Source organism: Schistocerca piceifrons, chromosome 2 (genome assembly GCF_021461385.2).
Source record: "Schistocerca piceifrons isolate TAMUIC-IGC-003096 chromosome 2, iqSchPice1.1, whole genome shotgun sequence".
Classification (NCBI taxonomy): domain Eukaryota; kingdom Metazoa; phylum Arthropoda; class Insecta; order Orthoptera; family Acrididae; genus Schistocerca; species Schistocerca piceifrons.
The window spans coordinates 1,013,207,326-1,013,228,415 of NC_060139.1; the positions used below are offsets into that span (position 1 = coordinate 1,013,207,326).

The following is a 21,090-nucleotide window of genomic DNA, read 5'->3' on the forward strand; positions in this document are numbered from 1 at the left end:
GATCTAGGAAGGATTACCAACAGTGTCCGACGTGTTTCGAGGAAAAGACTACATTTTAAAACTGATAATTAGTTGTTGTGCTTAAATCTCTCGGTACATCGATGCACCAACACCCAACACATGGCTTTGATATGTCCTCTAACGACTGCCTCGGGCCAGTTTGATGGAAAAGACTGTATCCTGTTTTCCTTGTGCTTATTTGGGACCGGAACGTGCCTAGACGAAAATGAGAGTCGTCGAGCTGAGCGGTACTCGAATTGCAATTACCGAATGGTGAACAGCAGCAATTTTCTGAACGAAATTTTTAGAAACATGCAATATAGCTCTGAGTAAGTTCATACGGCACAGCTTTAGTACCGCAACATGTCCACCATATCTGATTGTCTAACTACAGATATGAATTATCACAATACTAATATGTGAATATCATTTCTCAAAATAAAAACCCCTAAGTGTACCGATGATGAAAAACAATCCAGTTATATTTTTGTAACAATTTAAAAAAATTGTCATGAAAGTAGTCAGTATTACATAGATTATTGAATTATTATGCCTTAAATAAAGTGGACCAGAACTGCAGAAACCTAATTTACACACTACTTCGATTTCCATTGGAGAGAAGACTTCTTTCAAAATGTGTGTGTGTTACACTGCATGATATGTCATCACAATGTTAAAGCTCGGTTTCACAAAACTAGCTTTCGTTTAAAGCAAAAAACTGCTCGACACATCAGAGGGCTGTTACGTTATACGTTACGGCTTTCCACAGGGATACTACTTAAGATACTACTTGTAGGGAGTACAGGTCTCAATACAAAATGCACAGTTAGTGCTCTTTGCTTTCTGAAAAATGATATTATCGAGAGGGGTCCGAAGGACGTTCTTGTGGCCTCTTAATGTACCCTTGTCATCTGCTAAATCTCTGCTCACTTATCATCAATGAGATGGAAGACGAATAGCTATCGCACGATGATGGAAAACCGTTCGTCAGGAAAAACCAGATTTCAATCACTTATTGTTACATTGAATGGAGTACCAGAGATAAGCTGAGATGCCAATCATTTCAGCTACTCAACATGACGGCCAGTGTAAAGGTCACCTGCTCACGAGTAATCATTTAAACGCGTATTTAAACCACCGCAGACCATCCAGGCCACAAAATAACTCCTCAAGATGCTGAGGCAGACGCTCCTCGTGTTGGCGCTCGTCGCCTGTGTGCTGGGTAAGTACTTACAGTACACAGCACTGAAATTAACACAGCAGTCTTTAGTGGAGCTCTAGCTGCCCTGAGCTTTTGCGACAAGTGAAACGGAATTTAAATCATGTCTGAGGTATTGACAGATTCACCTTGCGAGCAGTGCTTTCACATTAGGATCTGGGAATAACCCTCTGACAGTTATTTAAAAGTTCACCCAACACTGTTGTGTTCCATCGCAGTCATACTCTCCACTCTAATCCGTGTCCCCACGATGCTCATCTCATCCGCCGTGAGAGAGCATCAGGGAGGTTGGGAGGAGTGGCGAGGAATGAGCGGTAGACGTACCTGATGTGTCGACTTCTGAAACGCACATCGACCCGGATGTAAAAATTCTGCCTGTCAGCATCCTTGCTCATACTTCATGTTAGATCACCTTTCGTTATGATACACTACTGGCCATTAAAATTGCTACACCAAGAAGAAATGCAGATGATAAACGGCTATTCATTGGACATATATATTACACTAGAACTGACATGCGATTACATTCTCACACGATTTGGGTGCATAGATCCTGAGAAAGCAGTGTTGTGGTTGGCAGGAGAGGCAACACCGGGTTACTAGAGGAGGCCGAAAGGCACGCGTTTTAGCTCACGCAGGCTGGCGTAAGGTCTGGAACAGGACAAGGAAAATAGAATTTTGAAAAAACGGACGTAGCTGGTGGAATACTTAACTTTAATCCATAACTGGCGAACGTCGCTCTTGACGGTACATTATTCATAATATCAATAGTAACTGGTAATGGCGCCTTGCTAGGTCGTAGCAAATGACGTAGCTGAAGGCTATGCTAACTATTGTCTCGGCAAATGAGAGCGTATTTTGTCAGTGAACCATCGCTAGCAAAGTCGGTTGTCCAACTGGGGCGAGTGCTAGGAAGTCTCTCTAGACCTGCCGTGTGGCGGCGCTCGGTCTGCAATCACTGATAGTAGCGACACGCGGGTCCGACGTATACTAACGGACCGCGGCCGATTTTAAGGCTACCACCTAGCAAGTGTGGTGTCTGGCGGTGAAACCACAATCAGTACCTATAACAACCACCTCTGGCCGTAATAACGGCCTTGATACGCGTGGGCATTGAGTCAAACAGAGCTTGGATGGCGTGTACAGGTACAGCTGCCCTTGCAGCTTCAACATGATACCACGGTTCATCAAGAGTAGTGACTGGCGTATTGCGACGAGCCAGTTGCTCGGCTACCATTGACCAGACGTTTTCAATTGATGAGATATCTGGAGAATGTGCTGGCCAAGGCAGCAGTCGAACATTTTCTGTATCCAGAAAGGCCTGTACAGGACCTGCAACATGCGGTCGTGCATTATCCTGCTGAAATGTAGCATTTCACAGGGATCGAATGAAGGATAGAGCCATGGATCGTAACACATCTGAAATGTAACGTCCACTGTTCAAAGTGCCGTCATGGCGAACAAGAGGTGAGCGAAACGTATAACCAATGGCACCCCATACCATCACGTCAGGTGATACGCCAGTATGGCGATGACGAATACACGCTTCCAATGTGCGTCCCACGCCATTTCGCCAAACAGGGATGCGACCATCATGGTGCTGTAAACAGAACCTTGATTCATCCGAAAAAAAGACGTTTTGCCATTCGCGCAGCCAGGTTCGTTGTTGAGAACACCATCGCAGGCGCTCCTGTCTGTGATGCAGCGTCAAGGGTAACCGCAGCCACGGTCTCCGAGCTAATAGTCCATGCTGCTGCAAACACCGTCGACCAGTTCGTGCAGATGGTTGTTGTCCTTCAAACGTCCCCATCTGTTGACTGAGGGATCGAGACGTGACCGTACGATCCGTTACAGCCATGCGGATAAGATGCCTATCATCTGGACTGCTTTTGATACGAGGCCATTGGGATCCAGCACGGCGTTCCGTATTACCCTCCTGAACCCACCGATTCCATATTCTGCTTACAGTCATTGGATCTCGACCAAAGCGAGCAGCAATGTCGTGATACGATAAACCGCAATCGCGATAGGCTACAATCCGACCTTTATCGAAGTCGGAAACGTGATAGTACTCATTTCTCCTCCTTACACGAGGCATCACAATAACGTTTCACCAGGCAACGCCGGTCAACTGCTGTCTGTGTATGAGAAATCGGTTGGAAACTTTCCTCATGTCAGCACGTTGTAGGTGTCGCCACCGGCGCCAACTTTATGTAAATGCTCTAAAAAACTAATCATTTGCATATCACAGCATCTTCTTCGTGTTGGTTAAATTTCGCGTCTGTAGCAGGTCATCTTCGTGGTGTAGCATTTTTAATGGCCAGTAGTGTAACTACTAAAGAAAAATTTTTGGTTCGTTGTTTCACTGTCTGCTGGATGCTTTTGTCTGCAGGTTCGACTCTGCCATTGCGTCGTCTGCCCCACACTGGACCAGCTCGCCGCTTCTCTGTCTCCAGGGGGCGTATCTACGGGGGACACGACGCCACCAGAGGTGAGCATCCATCTGCTGAGGGTCTTTCCTTGAGACAGACTACTCGATTAAATAAGCGTGATACACGTCAAGCGAGGTGCAGGTGGAATTTTCTGCGGACAGCGTAAATGACTCCACAGTTGTGTTCACTAACATATTAAAACGAATGGGAGATGCCGATTTCAAACCATCACTAGATGTAGTCGATTGATTACTATGATGTCAACAAATTTCAATGTATAGGTAATATAAACCATCGATCAGTACCTTGTAAAGTATTGTCTTCCACATATGTCTTCTGACTTGGGCTGTGAGACGTAATATTGAGACAAACATGATGGGATTACATTACGACCAGACATATTCACAGAGACACCTTGAATAAAATCTACTTTTTATACTCCGTTACCCGTTACTGTTGTTGTTGGTTGCTAACCTACCTTCGCAGTGCATTTACCATTGTATGGCTTCCCTATGCCCATATTTGACAATTGTACACTTCTCTTTAAATATCATCACACAAATGTCATTTAAATATGGCTAATGCGGTCTGCGCTGTTCTAGATAATCTGAAGGTGTTCTAACCGTGTGAAATGCGTCATTATTAATAAAACTCTTGCAAAAGAGACTACTGTATTTTTTTGGACCAGTATAGCCCATGTCTTTGTCCCGAGGGAATCAGAAGCTGTATTGTTACTTTTCTTTTAGAGCTGAAGATAATCCAGAGTGACAGATACGTGCAATTCAACTAAAAATGTGCAAGTCAGACTGAAGAATAAACGAAAATTGTATTAATGAAAATACTATTGCGTAAATTTACACATACCTTTCAAGCGACGTAAGACACCCACAGTAAAAAAGCAGTTTCAGTAAATAAAGCAACCCTGCAAGAAAAATTTTCCGTTTGAAGAAGCTCTCATGCAGGTGAATAGATGGGCGTAAACTAATTAAGCACTCCTTGAATAAAGGACGTGCCCTATCTGAAGGAGATTTACCCAAAGGCTTCATTTCTGATCTGTGGTCTGAAAGAGCAACACCGCTGATGGATCGTTGTTTTCCTCTCTCCACCGGAAGCTGCTTCTCCCAATGACGTCATATATTTCAGCACCAAGGGGAGATTAGGGTATCTAGTAATTCGCCGTTGTAGCTATCGTACATGATTACTATGCTGCCGCAACCACCATTTCATTGCTTTGAATTCCATTTACCTACTACCCAGCATATTATCACTTCATAGCAGGTAGCTAAACTCATTGATATATTCGATACAGTGACCTTCAATGAAAGAACAAATCAGAGTCGTCGGGATGTTCTTTCTCTAATAAAAATTTACACCATTAGAAATACTTATCTCACACAAAATCACGTAGACTTCTGCATAAAGCTCTTTCGCACAAAAACTAAGTGTCGAAAATAGAATTTACGATATACGAAAATATGCCATCATAACATCCAACAGTACAGTCACAGTTACTGGCGACTGCATGTTAAATTTAATGAAAGTATCGCATTTCTTTCGAGTGTTTCATAATTTCCAAGATCTTTTCTGGGTATAGTCCAATGGCGAAAGTGCTTCTGAAGGGCAACTGGTGATACGATGAGCTGCTTGAAGCACCCTTCACAATCACACGCGAACAACAGATACACACTGCAAACACTATCTTGAGGAATGGACACATTTCATACCTCAGTATGTCACGTATTCGGTCACAAACTAATGACTTTATATAACTGCAATCGTATTTCATAAATTACGCCCACAAGATAAAGGAACAAAATGTTTTCTGAATTCAAGCAGAGTGTTTATGTGTAATGTGACACGGTTCATTTTCGCAGGTGAGTTTCCTTATCAGGTGTCCCTGCAGTACGTGCTGCTGTTTCTCCAGTACCACAACTGTGGCGGCTCCATCATCTCCAGCAGTGCCATCCTCACCGCTGGACACTGCGCTGTCGATATTGGACACTACGTCGTGAGTATGCTTACAAGAGAATATTACACTGTTTGCATTAAGATTTCTCCTCGGAAATTTTTTTCGATTTTGAGGCTTTAGCCGAATCTAAAAGACGTCTCGTCCTGATATTATGGAACGATACTTAATCCTGCAGAATAAAAGTGATGCAGCTTAAGATTTTGCCAGACAGCCGTACTTGTGGATAATTCCATGTGACCTACTAACTTCGAGACTGAATGCTTAAAATCAACAATTTCTTTAAGACATTCAGTAGGAAAATGGAATTCCGTCTCGCCACAGCTGTAAGCTCCTATCCAGTCGAAAGGCAAGTTGTGTTCCACTTTCTACGCAACGAACATAGCTGCCTTACATGTTCGATTCGTCTGCTGACGGTTGGTTGTTATAGTGACGATGCAGTACTTAATAGAAATATTTAATGCAAAAAAGTAAAATATAAATACTAATATGAGAAAGCAACAGACGGAAGGAAAGTAAGTAATGCATGCAGTGAATGAGTTCACTTACCAGACGTGACAAATTATCAGTAATACCTAACCTGTCTACACTCAGTGAAAGACCATTTTCTTTTGCTGACAGGCTGTGGCTGGAGACTACGACTTAAGCAGCAACGAGGGAAGTGAACAGGAGATTCGAGTCTCAGAGCAGATCGTACATCCCGACTATCCTGGGTGAGTACGTAATCCGGCAAATCTCTGAAGCCTCTTTGATATTGTGATGTTGTCATAGTCCACAAATAATCAGTCACTGCCTATTAATATATTTCTCCATAAAACACAATTGCTTGAATTGTCAGTTGAAGCGACTATTGATTCACTGCAATGAAACATATTTTCCTGGTTAGAACAGTGACATTATACGTCTGTGAAGACGTTTGCGATCGAGAACGTATATAATTAATTCCACAACTCGCAGAACAACTTGACAATAATGAATAGTGTCAACATCATATATTCAGTTCAACATACATTTTCGTTTGTGATGCTTATAAGAGGATATCGCCTACTCGTCACTACCGATTCCGTCCTTATTCATGGTATAAGCAGGGCATGGCCAGAAATAAAACTGACAGAAGTAGGAGCTCTAGCCTTTAGAAAATATACCAAGATCGGCAGGGATGTGCGAGGGTACTTAGACTGCAAATAAACAGTAATAACACTCAGTATATATCATTTGTTAACATTTTCGTAAGAGCCATGGAAAAGAAAGACAGAGGAAAATTTTTGACAAGGTTTTACCTACAGCCTTCACGATGATTCTCCAACTTTCCGAGAAGGGACTGTAGTTAGGGCGTATAGGACTTCGTATTCCGTTAGTTTCATTTTTACCTTCGTGCGGCTTTGTACAAGGTTTACTTCCAAACTATACGATGAGAGAGAACCTTTCGTTAATGCACATGAAGTTTGGTTTTCTAAAGAAAATTTAAAACAACCACGTGATTGCAAAAATATGGCGTTTATAACGTTTGCAAGATACCGAGAAAATTATTACTTCCCCAGTTCTTACGATGAATATAATCCCAGCACGTGTGAATCATCAACTGTGAAATAATGAAACGATCTAATTTTATATGCGAGGTTCTCGTGTACGCCTCACCAAACTTTTTGGTTTGTTTGTAGAATCCTTAGGGTTTTTGAAAGCATAATACTTTATAGGAAATTTGTTCGCTATCCCAAATTTTTCATCGGCTTTTTTTTTACATGTCTTTCATGAAAACACTAGCTACACGCCCGTGCTTCGCGCCGAAGATTAAAGAATCGTCTTTGCATACTGCACTTGTTAAAAAACAGATTCCTTATGGATTACTTAGTCAATAAATTCAATTTTTCCTGGTGAAACCAATCAAAACAAGTTTTTTTTTTTTTTTTTTTTTTTTTTACTTTATTGTCATTTTAATGCCTATACAATAAGCAGGCTGGCAGCAGCACAATACGCTGCTCTTCAGCCAAATGAGACAGAAGCACAAAAAACAGGAGAAAAACAGAAAAGTCACAAAATGGTGGGCGATAAAATAGGAGACACAGAGAGACAAACACGGAGCCGTTCACACTTGACGATAAACCACACTGCAAACTGTTGAGACGACGCACAGATACTGAAGAAGACGATGGCACTGGTGAACAACGGAGCATGACGGGAAACACTGAACACGAAACATGACGGCACACACAAGACACTGATGGCGGCGATCTCCGGCGCGCGAAAGTCCACGTAGCGTGTGCGAGTCCGGGGACCTGCCAAGAGTGGAACAGGGGGGAGGTGGGGGGAGAGGGGAGAAAAGGATGCCAACGGCGGGGGAGACGGGGGCAAGAGGGAGAGGGACAGGGGAGGGGAGGCCCGGGGGAGAAGGGGAGAGAAAAGGAGGAGGGAGGGAAAAAGGGAGAGAAGGGAGGGAGGGTGCCCGGAGGAGCAAGCACGGGAGGAGGGCGGGAGGATCAAAGTTGGTAGGAGGGGTAGATGGAGGGGAGGAGGGCATCATCAGGTAGGGGGAGCTGGCGGAAGCCACCTTGGGAGAGGGTAAGGAGGGTGGAGAGATGGAGACCGGGTGGGACATGAGAGTACAGGCGCGGCAGCGGGCGGGGGTGGGAGAGGATCGGGGAGACGAGCGGGTGGGGAGGATCGAGTTTACGGGAGGTGTAGAGGATTCGTATCCTTTCGAGGAAGAGGAGGAGGTGAGGGAAGGAGATAAGATCATACAGGATCCGCGTGGGGGAGGGGAGACGGATGCGATAGGCAAGGCGGAGAGCATGGCGTTCAAGGATTTGGAGGGATTTATAAAAGGAAGGGGGGGCGGAGATCCAGGCGGGATGGGCGTAACAGAGGATAGGGCGGATGAGGGACTTATAGGTGTGTAGGATGGTGGAGGGGTCCAGACCCCACGTACGGCCGGAAAGGAGCTTGAGGAGACGGAGTCGGGAACGTGCCTTGGCTTGGATGGTCTGGAGATGGGGAGTCCAGGAGAGGCGACGGTCGAGGGTGACGCCAAGGTACTTAAGGGTGGGGGTGAGAGCGATAGGACGGCCATAAACGGTGAGATAGAAATCAAGGAGGCGGAAGGAAGGGGTGGTTTTGCCTACAATGATCGCCTGGGTTTTGGAGGGATTGACCTTAAGCAACCACTGGTTGCACCAAGCAGTGAAGCGGTCAAGATGGGATTGGAGAAGGCGTTGGGAGCGTTGTAGGGTGGGGGCAAGAGCAAGGAAGGCAGTGTCATCGGCAAACTGGAGAAGGTGGACGGGGGGTGACGGCGGCGGCATGTCCGCCGTGTACAAAAGGTACAGAAGGGGGGAGAGGACGGAGCCTTGGGGCACACCGGCGGAGGGAAAAAAAGTGTAGGAATCTGTGTTATGGATGGTGACATAGGAAGGACGGCGGGAGAGAAAGGAACCGATCAGACGGACGTAGTTAATGGGAAGGGCAAAGGTTTGGAGCTTGAAGAGGAGACCGGAATGCCAGACACGGTCATAAGCGCGTTCGAGGTCAAGGGAGAGGAAGATGGCGGAGCGACGGGAATTAAGCTGTTCGGAGAGGAGATGAGTGAGGTGAAGGAGAAGATCGTCGGAAGAGAAGGATGGCCGAAAGCCACACTGGGTGACGGGAAGGAGGCGGTGCTGGCGGAGATGCTGGTGGATGCGGCGGGTGAGGATAGATTCCAGGACCTTGCTGAAGACCGAGGTAAGGCTGATAGGACGGTAAGAGGAGACGGCGGACGGCGGTTTGCTAGGTTTAAGGAACATGAGGATGCGGGAGGTTTTCCACAGGTCGGGGTAGTAACCGGTGGACAGGACTACATTGTAGAGCCTGGCCAGGGTGGAGAGGAAAGAGACAGGAGCTTCACGAAGGTGACGGTAGGTGGCACGATCGTGACCAGGAGCGGTGTTGCGTTTTGTGCGGAGTGTATCAATGAGATCCTGTGTAGTGATAGGGGTATTGAGTTCCGTGTGTGTAATGTTGTCCAAGTACTGGAAACCAGGAGCGAGGGGAGGGACAGAGGTGTCAGTTCGATCGCGGATATCCGGGAAGAGGGAGTAATCGAACTGAGGATCATCGGGGATGGAGAAAACATCGGAGAGGTAGGAGGCAAAGTGATTGGCCTTACTAAGGGCGTCAGGGAAGGGGTGATCATCGTGGAGAAGAGGATAGTAGGGGGAGGGTTTAGTTCCGGTAAGGCGACGGAAGGCCGACCAGAACTTGGACGAGTTGATTGGTAGGGTTTCATTCAAACGGGTGCATGTCTGTCGCCAGTCCCGGCGTTTCTTAGCCGCGAGCAAATTACGAACGTGTCGCTGGAGTTGCCGGTGGCGTCGTAGTGTGTCCGGGTCACGCGTGCGGAGGAAGGCACGGTAGAGACGACGGGATTCACGGAGGAGGAGAACGGCCTGCGGGGGTAAGGTAGGACGGTGGGGGTGGATGGCGACAGTAGGAACGTGGGCCTCCACGGCCTCAGACAAGGTCTGCTGGAGAAAGGAGGCGGCATGGGTGACATCGTCAGGGTGGTGGTAGGTGAGAGGGTGGCTATCGACCTGGGTGGAGAGGGTATCCCGGTAGGCATTCCAGTCGGCTCGGGAATAATCGTGGACATACTTAGGGGGAGGATCAGTACGAGGGTCGGGGCGAGGGCGACGACCGTCCGATACGGTGAGGAGGACAGGGAGATGGTCGCTACCAATAGGTTCCAGGACATCCACCGTTATGCGGCCAAGGAGGTTGGGGGAGGAGAGGATAACATCAGGAGTGGAGTTGGATTCGGGACGGGTGTGCTGGGGGATGGGAATGAGGTCGCCTTGAAGGGAGGAGAGGAACCGATGCCACCGCCGTAACTGGGCGGCGGAACGACTATGGATGTTGAGGTCGGCGGCGATCACGTAGGAGGAGAAGGTACGGTCAATGTGGGAGAGGAAGTCGAAGGGAAGAGGGGCGTTAGGGCGGACATAGATGGTGGCGCAGGTAATGGTAAGGCCAGGGAAGAAGAGACTAAGGATCAGGTGTTCGGTGGGGTCGGGAAGGAGAGGTTGGAGCCGAACGGGGATCTGGCGGTGGTGGCCAATGGCAACTCCGCCACGCGCAACTGGGAGGGGATTATCGGAGCGGTGGAGGAGATAGGGGGAGGTGTGGATGGAGTGGTGGGGTTGGAGGAAGGTTTCATTCAGGAGGAAGGCATCCACACGGTGGGTAGCAAGGGTGTGCAGGAAAAGGTTCTTGTTGGCGGGAAGGGAGCGGATATTGTTGAAAAGGATACGATGCTGTCGTGCCATGATAAGGATTTAGACGAGGGTGTCAAGGCGGGAGAAGGTGAAATGGGCCTGGTTATTGGAATAGGTGGCGTACATTTTAAGGTGGAATATGGAACGGGCGGCGAGGGAGATCTGTTGGAGGGTGTGGGGGCGCTGAAAGGGATGGACGTTTTGGAGGACAATGGTGAGGAACCTGATGATGTCCTCAGCAGTGGGAGGGGGACGAAGGGAATTGCCAGGAGGGGTGGGGGCGTCCAGGGGACGGACAGGGACGGTGAGTTCAGGGGTGGTGGGAGGGGGCCGGGCTTTACACTTTTGGGAGTAGGTAGGGTGGGGGAGGCTGCAGGTATTACAGGAGGGAGGGGATTGGAGGTTGGGGCACTGCCGGAGGAAGTGCGCTTGGCGACAATGCGGGCATGTGGGGGCCTCGCGGCACTCGGCTGTTGTGTGTGCATTATAGCGCAGACATCTCTGGCAGCGCAGGGATTGAGGGGGGGAACGGGAGGGGTCGACTTTGTACCGCTGATTGAAGAGGAGGGCACCCTCCTTCAGGAGACGGTCAATGGAGGGGGCGTCCTCAGAGAACACCCGCATAAGGCGGGTGGGGCCGGTCGCGTTAAAAATGCGGCGGACTGCCCGCACCTCCAGGGTGGGATGGGCCTTCAGCTCCGCCAACACCTCCTCCTCCGTGATCGACGGACTAAGCCGAGTGATCACGGCGGTGAGGGTCGGCGGGCGACGCGGGGGTTGGGGTTGGCGGGTAGGAGATGGGGAGGGAGCAGGGGTGAGGGAGGCGTTAGGGCCAAAACGGGTGATGGGGAGGCGGGAGAGGATGTCAGTATGGAGGGTTGGGCTGGGGGAGGAGATGAGAACGGAATCCCGTCTGGGAGTAAGGAGAGAGATGGGGGCGCCAGGGAAATGTTGGCGGAGGAGGAGGGAGAGATTCCGGGCCTCGAGGAATGAAGGATCGGGACGGGACAGGAGATATTTGTAGAGACCGGGTGGGGAGGAGGAGGAGGAGGAGGAGGAGGAGGAGGGAGCGGGGCCTGGTGGGGAGACGTCCATGGCATTTTGGGGTGGGGATGGGGGGCGGGGTGGAGCCTTTTTATGAGCAGAGGGAGTGGGGGCGGCACTAGGGCGTTTGACAGCGGCAGATGGGCGGGTGGTGACAAGAGGGACGGGAACAATGGGGAGGTGGTGGGAAGGGGCAGGTCCCGGCACGGATGCAGCAGGCGGCGCCGGAGATAATGACTGTGATGGTGCAGGCGAAGGTGGCAGTGACGGCGACGGTGAAGTCGATGAAGATGGCGGTGGTGGTGGTGGCGGCGGTGACGGCGATGGCGACGGGGAGAGCTGGGCGTGGGCAGTGGCCCGACGGGCCACCACCCGAGCCGGAGCGGCAGTGACAGGCTGGGGGAGGGGGGGGAAGGGATCAGAACGAGAGGAAGAGGCGGGAGAGGGGGCGACAAAAAGCGAGGGCGAAGGGATAGAGAGGAGGGGAGGGATGGAAGGAGGGGGGTGGGACTGGGCACACCAAGTGATAGTGGTGGAGGAGGCGGAAGGGGACGTATACACGATGGCGGTGGTGGTGGTTGTGACGGTGGTGGTGGGGGCAGACATGACGACAAGGAGAAGAAAGAAAAAACACAGCACTAAAAGGACAGGACACACACTGGGGGACGACGGACGGCGACGGCGACGGCGAACGGCGACGGCGAACGGCGAACGTCGAACGGCGACGGCGAACGGCGACGGCGAACGGCGACGGCGACGGCGAGAGGCAGGAACGCTGCTGCCGCGGACGGGGCCGGGGCGGCTGCGGCTGCGGCTGCTGCTGCTGCTGCTGCTGCCGCTGCTGCTGCCTGGACTGCTGCTGACGGGACTGCTGCTGGCGGGACTGCTGCTGGCGGGACTGCTGCTGGCACCGGAGGGCTGCTGGCTGGCTGGCTGGCTGGCTCGCTGGCTGGCTGGCTGGCTGGCTGGCGGCGGGACCACTGCTGCAGGCCGGGACCGGGAACTGCTGCTGCTGCTGCTGCTGCTGCTGGGCTGGGCTGGGCTGGCTGGCTGGCACCTGTAAACCCTAACACTTCGATTAGCGCGAAAGATTGCACCATCGAAGGGCGGTAACCTTTCGGTGTACCGCCGGAGATGTGTCAAAACAAGGAAAACAGTAGCTTTAAGTTTAAAATAGACAAAGAAAACCCTGTAAGAGCGTACGTTCTCGTCTTGTAAATTCAATGTTAGTTTGTATTTTTAAAGACAAGTTACGGCGTTTAGTTACGTAGTTGATCTAAACATCAGAACATACTTCTGTCCTTGAGGTAAAAAACGAAAGAGAAACAACAAAGAACAGAGACCCCTGTTGGTTCTTTGGTATAATACAAAACTAATGACGCCATCTATTGGTTGTTTGGTGTACTGCGCCGTCTCTAAGGTAAAAATCCGAACTACACTACTGGCCATTAAAATTGCTACACCAAGAAAAAATGCAGATCATAAACGGGTATTCAGTGGACAAATATATTATACTAGAACTGACATGTGATTACATTTTCACACAATTTGGGTGCTAGATCCTGAGAAATCAGTACCCAGAACAACCACCTCTGGCCGTAATAACGACCTTGATACGCCTGGGCATTGAGTCAAACAGAGCTTGGATGGCGTGTAGAGGTACAGCTGCCCATGCAGCTTCAACACCATACCACAGTTCATCAAGAGTAGTGACTGGCGTATTGTGACGAGCCAGTTGCTCGGCCACCATTGAACAGACGTTTTCAATTGGTGAGAGATCTGGAGAATGTGCTGGCTAAGGCAGCAGTCAAACATTTTCTGTATCCAGAAAGGCCCGTACAGGACCTACAACATGCGGTCATGCATTATCCCGCTGAAATTTAGGGTTTCGCAGGGGTCGAATGAAGGGGAGAGCCACAGGTCGTAACACATCTGAAGTGTAACGTCCACTGTTCAAAGTGCCGTCAATGCGAACAAGAAGTGACCGAGACGTGTAACCAATGGCACCCCATACCATCACGCCGGGTGATACGCCAGTATGGCGATGACGAATACAAGCTTCCAAAGTGCGTTCACTGCGATGTCGCCAAACACGGATGCGACCATCATGATGCTGTAAACAGAACCTGGATTCATCCGAAAAAATGACGTTTTGCCATTCGTGCACTCAGGTTCGTTGTTGAGTTCACCATCGCAAGCGCTCCTGTCTGTGAAGCAGCGTCAAGGGTGACCGCAGGCATGGTCTCCGAGCTGATAGTCCATGCTGCTGCAAACGTCGTAGAACTGTTCGTGCAGATGGTTGTTGTCTTCCAAACGTCCCCATCTGTTGACTCAGGGATCGGGACGTGGCTGCACGATCCGTTACAGCCATGCGGTTAAGATGCCTGTCATCTAGACTGCTAGTGATACGAGGCCGTTGGGATCGAGCACGGTGTTCCGTATTACCCTGCTGAACCCACCGATTCCATGTTCTGCTAATAGTCGTTGGATCTCGACCAACTCGAGCAGGAATGTCACGATACGATAAACCGCAGTCGCGATAAGCTACAATCCGACCTTTATCAAAGTTAGAAACTTGATGGTACGCATTTCTCCCGCTTACACGAGGCATCACAACAACGTTTTACCAGTCAACGCCGGTCAACTGCTGTTTGTGTATGAGAAATCGGTTGGAAACTTTCCTCATGACAGCACGTTGTAGGTGTCGCCACCGGCGCCAACCTTGTGTGAATGCTCTGAAAAGCTAATCATTTGCATATCACAGCATCTTCTTCATGTCGGTTAAATTTCGCGTCTGTAGCACGTCATCTTCATGGTGTAGCAATTTTAATGGCCAGTAGTGTATTTCTGGCGATAGCGCCCTGAGAAAAAGGTGCCTCGGCTTTTAACGAACATAAAAGAGGTGTTTTAACAAAGCATTTCATTCCAAATTTAACAGAATGTTTCATTTCACTCAGTTTCCAAAAAGTTAAGCAGTACCATAAATTTTGTTGACCCACGTGATGTAGAGGACCAGCCTGCAATAGCTGAGCCACAAGTTGTGTCTTGTTTAGATAGGTAAAGTTGGCGGAAGGGTGGTAGTGGGGAGCAAAAGCAGTCAGTAGTGTACTAACATGGGAAACATCACATTGCAACCCCCTCAGATTTAGTGGTAAAATGGCCAAGTGGGTAGCGTGTCAAAATCTGAACACAGAATGCTATATCATCCGAGAAACACACAGGCAGTGCGAAAGCACCACAGGCTCAAAGATTCGAGCTGGTGACAGGACCGTAGAGACTCGCCACTCGCGCGAGTCCACCAGCGCCAAGGGCGGCGCTGATGATGAAGATATCGACATCTCATCGGCCATTTGCCGGCCGAGTACAGTCCGCCAATGACCGACAACGGACAGAAGCCTTCACAGAAGAGAGAAAAGCAGCTCTCGCCCACTTGGTTGTAGATCATCGTCCAGAGCTGAGTTAAACAGGGAACAATGTTTAGTGATTTCTTAGACGTGAACATTCATTTTTAATTGCATTTGCTATGTGTGGAATCCGGCCTACTCGTGTAATATGGGGAGCCTAGGAAGCTGTTTTCTCGGATAGCTAGATAACACACACGTAAATCATATTAATAGAATTTAAAACAGTAATTGAATTGACAATACTTAACTTAGCGGATGTACAATGTTGGCGTCGCAAGCAATTGGCGACATGCAAATAATCAATGTCCTTCGATGTATACAATTTCCATGTAAACAATAACAGATCACACAAGTTCGTAAGTCACTGCTCGTCTTTTAGTGCGGCCGAGGCTAGGCGGAACGTCGTTTTTATTCTCTTCGTGTAGAGGTCGCTCTTGTTGTAACGTCCTAGTCAGCGTGCTATTGGCTGACGCCGTATCACAGACCTCTCTACTGTAACGTTCTCGATCTTCGTGCCGGCGCTTGTCATTTGTCCGGAACACTATGTACTTTGAAGTTTACCTAAGATTGCACTTAGCCATTGAGGGCCTTTTTTGTGTTATATTACATGCAGTGTTGCAGACTTCATTATTCAACAAGTCAACAAGCTAAGTAAATCCTTTTAACTGATTTGTGCGACTTTGTTACTAATTTGTTGGAGTGTTGTAGTACCTTAGTTCTCCTATCCTGTTACCTGCCACTGTGGTTTCACGAGCTCACGAACTCGGCCTATCGTAACAACAGTGGCAACTCGGCCTCCACAGCAGTAGCGAAGAGGCTGTTACAAAACTGGAGACGAGGTTTAACAAAACAGGTCATGTATGAAAACGGGAAGAAGCTATACTGAACTGTGAAAAAGCAGCGAAGTAGAAACAGTGAACGGTCCAAGCATAAGATGTGGAACATACATCAAACAGCCAGATCTGCGGTGTTGTGGTTGTGTGGTCACGGTGTTTGACTGCAAGGCGAGGATCTGTCATCTGTGTTCGAATCTCGCTCGTACCATAATTTTTCTTTCTCAAAAATTATGAACTTTCCGTCGGTCGTTGACGTGTCAGCTCTCCTTCTGTATTCTTGGCAACTGTAATTCTATACTTCAGTTATAGAAAATGAGTCGCGTGGTGAGAACATATTACCGTTGCAAATAAATGCGATGAATAGTGAGAGCAGGCGAGATGTCGCATGGACCTCTCACAGAAATGAAAACAACAAACGAAACGGGTGTGACCCTTCTTACCACAAACGAATTCAAGACTAAAAACTTCTAAAACGGAACGCAAGAGTCATAACATGTGATACTTTCGTGGAGCGAATAGGAGGTACGTACGAGTAACTCTGGAAATTCCTTCCTTACACCTCTCGCTGTAAACGGACGTTGATCTACGACAGAGATACAAATCTGAATACAGCGAACAGGCACATCAGTGACCGGACGGAGAGTTCATAATTTTGAGGAAAAAATGGGCATGGCCAACATCTGAAGACGGATCTGCCCCTTTGCATTTCAACAGTATGACCTCATAACTACGATGTCATGAATTTTTAAATTCGTAAGACGTTGCTCTTCCTAAGTTTGGACTGTTCACTGTTTCGATATTGATTCATTTCTCAAAGTTCAGTACACTTTCCTCCTGTTTTCATGCTTGATCTGTGCTCAGTTTTTAACGGGTTATCCACTGGGTTCAAATGGTTCAAATGGCTCTGAGCACTATGGGACTTAACATCTGAGGTCATCAGTCCCCTGGAAATTAGAACTACTTAAACCTAACAAACCTAAGGACAACACACACATCCATGCCCGAGGCAGGATTCGAACCTGCGTCCCTAGCGGTCGCTCGGTCCCAGACTGTAGCGCCTAGAACCGCGCGGCCACCTCGGCCGGCTATCCACTGGGCTATCTTACCACAAAATCTGAGGAGTATGCAGTGAAGAGTTTCCATTGTGAGCGTAGCAGAATCGCAAATTGCGGCTTTTTTTTGTTATCCGATTTTGATTAAATAAGGTCCGTACGTTGCCCCGCGCTGCGCTCAAGTTATCTGTGGAAACCTCATGAAAAATCGTCTAGTAGATTCGGAGTGTAGCATGTTCAAACAAACAGACAATACCGTCTTGGGTAAAACTTTAAGTCACATTATCATTTTTCCGTGTTATCCAATTCAGTCAACACATCGGCCTTTCCGTTTTACTGTATGCAATTATCTATGTGATTTATATATTCTTGTGTGACATACATTTTTCATTCGTCTGTGTATGTATTTTAATGAATCACCAAATCAAACTTTTCTGTTTTAACTTATGCAACCGAGGATTTGTATTTTTTCGTACAAAGCGTTTATTTTTGTTAATCACCATGTCCAGCTTTTATAATTCGTCTTTTTTAAATTTTACTTTTATGTGGCTGTAGAATGACAAAGTGTATCTACTGACAGCCCACCCCCTGCCCACAAGGATGTGTGTCTTTGTGTGAGTGTGTGTGTGTGATGACATAACAGTAAAGAAAAAATAGCCGTGATGCGATTTTGATGAAATAAAGCCTACATGTTGCTCCAAGCTACACTCAAGTTATCTATGAAAATACCATGAAAATTCGTTTAGTAGCTTTGGAGATCATCTTATACAAACAGATAGAAAGGTTTTACAGTTTTAGTATTAGTATAGAATAATGAAGCAATATTTCGGTTTATTTGCAGTATAAGTAACGTAGAACCGAATGTAAAAAGCCTCTGTGCATAAGGACTCGACTACGCGACCCTCAGATTGCGGTTGCGAACTCTTCTTGCTGCTCCAACCACAGTCTGGAAACTACGCTCGCTTGAGTGCCTCATGGCTGTCCCCATACGTGTCAAAAATGCTGTTTTTTATAAGCGCTTTGCCATATGGAGCGCCCACTTTCTGTTCTGGTGAAGCCCTGGATTTACTGTAAACTGGGACGAAATCATTGATGACTAGCAGATGCCGTCCCGTTGTTAGACTAGTAGAGCAGTGTTCGACGAAATCTTTTTTAAAATTGACATTATGGTTACATATTAAGGAGGCAGCTAATAACAGAAAACGATTTTTTCTCCTTTAGCGGTCTCGCCGTAGCTGCAAACGACATCGCTGTCTTCATACTGCAGTCTTCGTTGACGCTGGACGATTATGCCCAAGTCATCAGCTTACCCAGCGCTGATTCAGTACCTGAAGGTATGCAAAATAAGAACTGTAGCTGTTACCTCACTTGTAAGACGAATGTTGCAAGGAGAAACTTCCTTGTATTAAGATATTCGTACTACCATCCGTGCTCATGTTTTTAAGACCCATGATCACATGACATTTCAATCTAGGGATTTGATGAGCCATAGTATCTTCTATGTACTGTATGTGTTCCACTACTATAACTGAATTAACATCTTGGTTCATGGCAACATTTATGATTTGTCATGCATCTGATTATGGGGTCACGCTACACAGTGCGTATCACAATTCATGTTACACACTTCTAGCGGTTGCAGAGGAGATTAGATCATGTTTGACGTAGGAATCCGTTCCCGGAACAACGATGATACAGAGCGTCGGGATACAGGCGGTGTCGCCTGTAAATGTATGTGCATACAGGGTGATTCCGTGATGATGTCACGAACTTTCAAGGACGTTGGAGATGAGTGAATGTATCAATGTGTAGTAAGGGTCTCTCGTTCGCAAACGAGCGATTCGTTAGTTACTAGCGAAAATTATGCTCACACTACTGACAGTCGAATAATGCAAGGACCGGTGCTGTTGTTGCTACGATTATAGGTTACGCAACCTTCAGATTTCGTAGTATAGACCACGACAAGACAAAAAGTCTGGTGAACATGGACTCTCAAATGCATACCTGAGGAGCTGTAGGCACTTGTTCACCTTTGCTGCTGTGAAACACATCTGCTCTATCGAACATATACTCATGGCTCTTAAGGTATGAATTTTTGAGCCCATATTTACTCACTTTTTTTTTGTTTTAGTCCGTACTGCCACCTCTCAAAGTTGCCTACCTACAATCTTAACAACAACACTACCTGTACAATATACCACTGTCAGAGATGTCAGAGAATCACCCTCTACATATAGGTTGGAGAAAGTAAAAGTGGTCCGGAAAACACAGTTCCAGGATACAAAGAAACACAGTAGGGGAAAGGAATTACAGTACTAACCTGACCATAGTAGATGCTGAATGAATCTCTTGGCACTTTTGAGCCCCGGTCAGCAAGTTGCTGAAGATAGTTCGAAGCTGGGCTGCTGTAATTGCTGCAGTCTCATCCGAAATGTTCTGCTGTAGTTCTTGAATATTATGAGGCCTGTTGCGATACACTGTAGGCTTGTGAGCTCCCCACACAAAGTAATCGCACGTTGACAGATCAGGTGACCTGGGTAGCAATCTAGGACCGCAACGAGAATGACTCCTGGTAACAACTGTGTCAGGCATAAAGACTGTGCAAATGTGATTCAAGATTCGGCCGGGTAAATGAGCAGTTGCTCCATCCTGTTAGAAGTAACTGTAGGTGTTTCCTTGTCCGTTAATGCTGCCACTCGCCCGGGCCACTTTTATTTGCTCCACCTGTACATGCAATTACAGGCGCTGGTGCATTTAACTTTGACGCAGGTATCGTCGCTGGACGACGTTGCATGCCGTGGATTTCTGTGTAACTTGATCTACTAAGCTCTATAAGTGTGTAACATAACCTGTGTAACATCGTTTACTTAAGAATGGTTCGTTTCTGAACGAAACTGTTTGTCTCATAGAGTGACAATACAGCTACGTGCAAACTACGATTATCTGTAATTCATTTGCATGTAAATACTCCCATGTACACGGTTAAGCACCTCAATTGACTGTCCAGCCTATTACCGTGAGTATGCTATGTCTGCTACGAATTTTTGGTCTGTCTTTGGTAGGAGGATCAACCGCTGTCGTTTCTGGCTGGGGTACAACGGAGACGGCCTTCACACCCGATATTCTGCAGACTGTTGACGTCACCATCATTGACTACGAAACATGCAGACAAAACATAGACGACCTGAATATGGGATCAAATCCGCTTACAGACACCATGGTCTGTACGGGACCTCTCTATGATGGCATCTCCACATGCAGTGTAAGTACCAGAAATATTTCAGGACATTTAGTCCAGAATATCGTTAGGATTACTCCCCTTCATTTTGCATTTATCAAACGAGGAAAAAAATTCAATGTACTCTCATGCGTTAGTGAGCATATGAACTATTTTCACTCGTCTGCCTCTTACTCATTACAGTGTTGGTTGTGAAGCTATCTGTTACCAGGTGTAGTACCTATAAAAGGTCCTGGGTTTAATTTTTCTAGAAATGCTGAGATTTTTCAACTTTGCTGTTCATCTCCTGTCTCTGTGTGTTCAGGGTGACTCTGGCGGCCCCTTGGCGCAGAACAACGAACTGATAGGTGTCGTTTCCTGGGGAATAGACCCGTGTGGATACGAAGGCGCTCCGTCCGTCTTCACCAGAGTATCTGCTCACCTGGACTTCATCAATCAATATCTGTGAATGGATACTTCACACGTATAAATCAACTTACATGCGGTGACACATTTATCTTTAATAAATCACCTCACATCAGTTTCAGTTTCTTGCAGTATCCATTATCACTGTTGTAACTACTGTGGATCTTCAAATATAACGCTAATAAAATTACCATTCTGGAACTACTGTTAATTTTCTCTATATTTTCTAGTCTCCTGTTGATAACTCG

The 21,090-nt window shown here is 47.5% G+C and overlaps 1 protein-coding gene across 1 annotated transcript; it reads left to right on the plus strand.

Moving 5' to 3' along the window:
• Nucleotides 1–1,173: 1,173 nt before the first annotated feature.
• On the plus strand, nt 1,174–20,885 carry LOC124776063 (trypsin-1-like). Its single transcript, XM_047250907.1, has 7 exons — nt 1,174–1,222; nt 3,612–3,710; nt 5,526–5,659; nt 6,239–6,330; nt 18,421–18,533; nt 20,265–20,461; nt 20,742–20,885. Exons 1-7 carry the CDS (start codon nt 1,174–1,176, stop codon nt 20,883–20,885), a joined length of 828 nt encoding a protein of 275 aa, XP_047106863.1.
• The last annotated feature ends 205 nt before the right edge of the window (nt 20,886–21,090 follow it).

Bases quoted from the DNA above. Each gene is read 5' to 3' on its own strand.
- LOC124776063 (XM_047250907.1), top strand. From the start codon at position 1,174: ATGCTGAGGCAGACGCTCCTCGTGTTGGCGCTCGTCGCCTGTGTGCTG. The intron at 5,660-6,238 runs GTGAGTATGCTT...TTTTGCTGACAG, and splicing joins TCGATATTGGACACTACGTC to GCTGTGGCTGGAGACTACGA. The intron at 6,331-18,420 runs GTGAGTACGTAA...TTTCTCCTTTAG, and splicing joins GTACATCCCGACTATCCTGG to CGGTCTCGCCGTAGCTGCAA.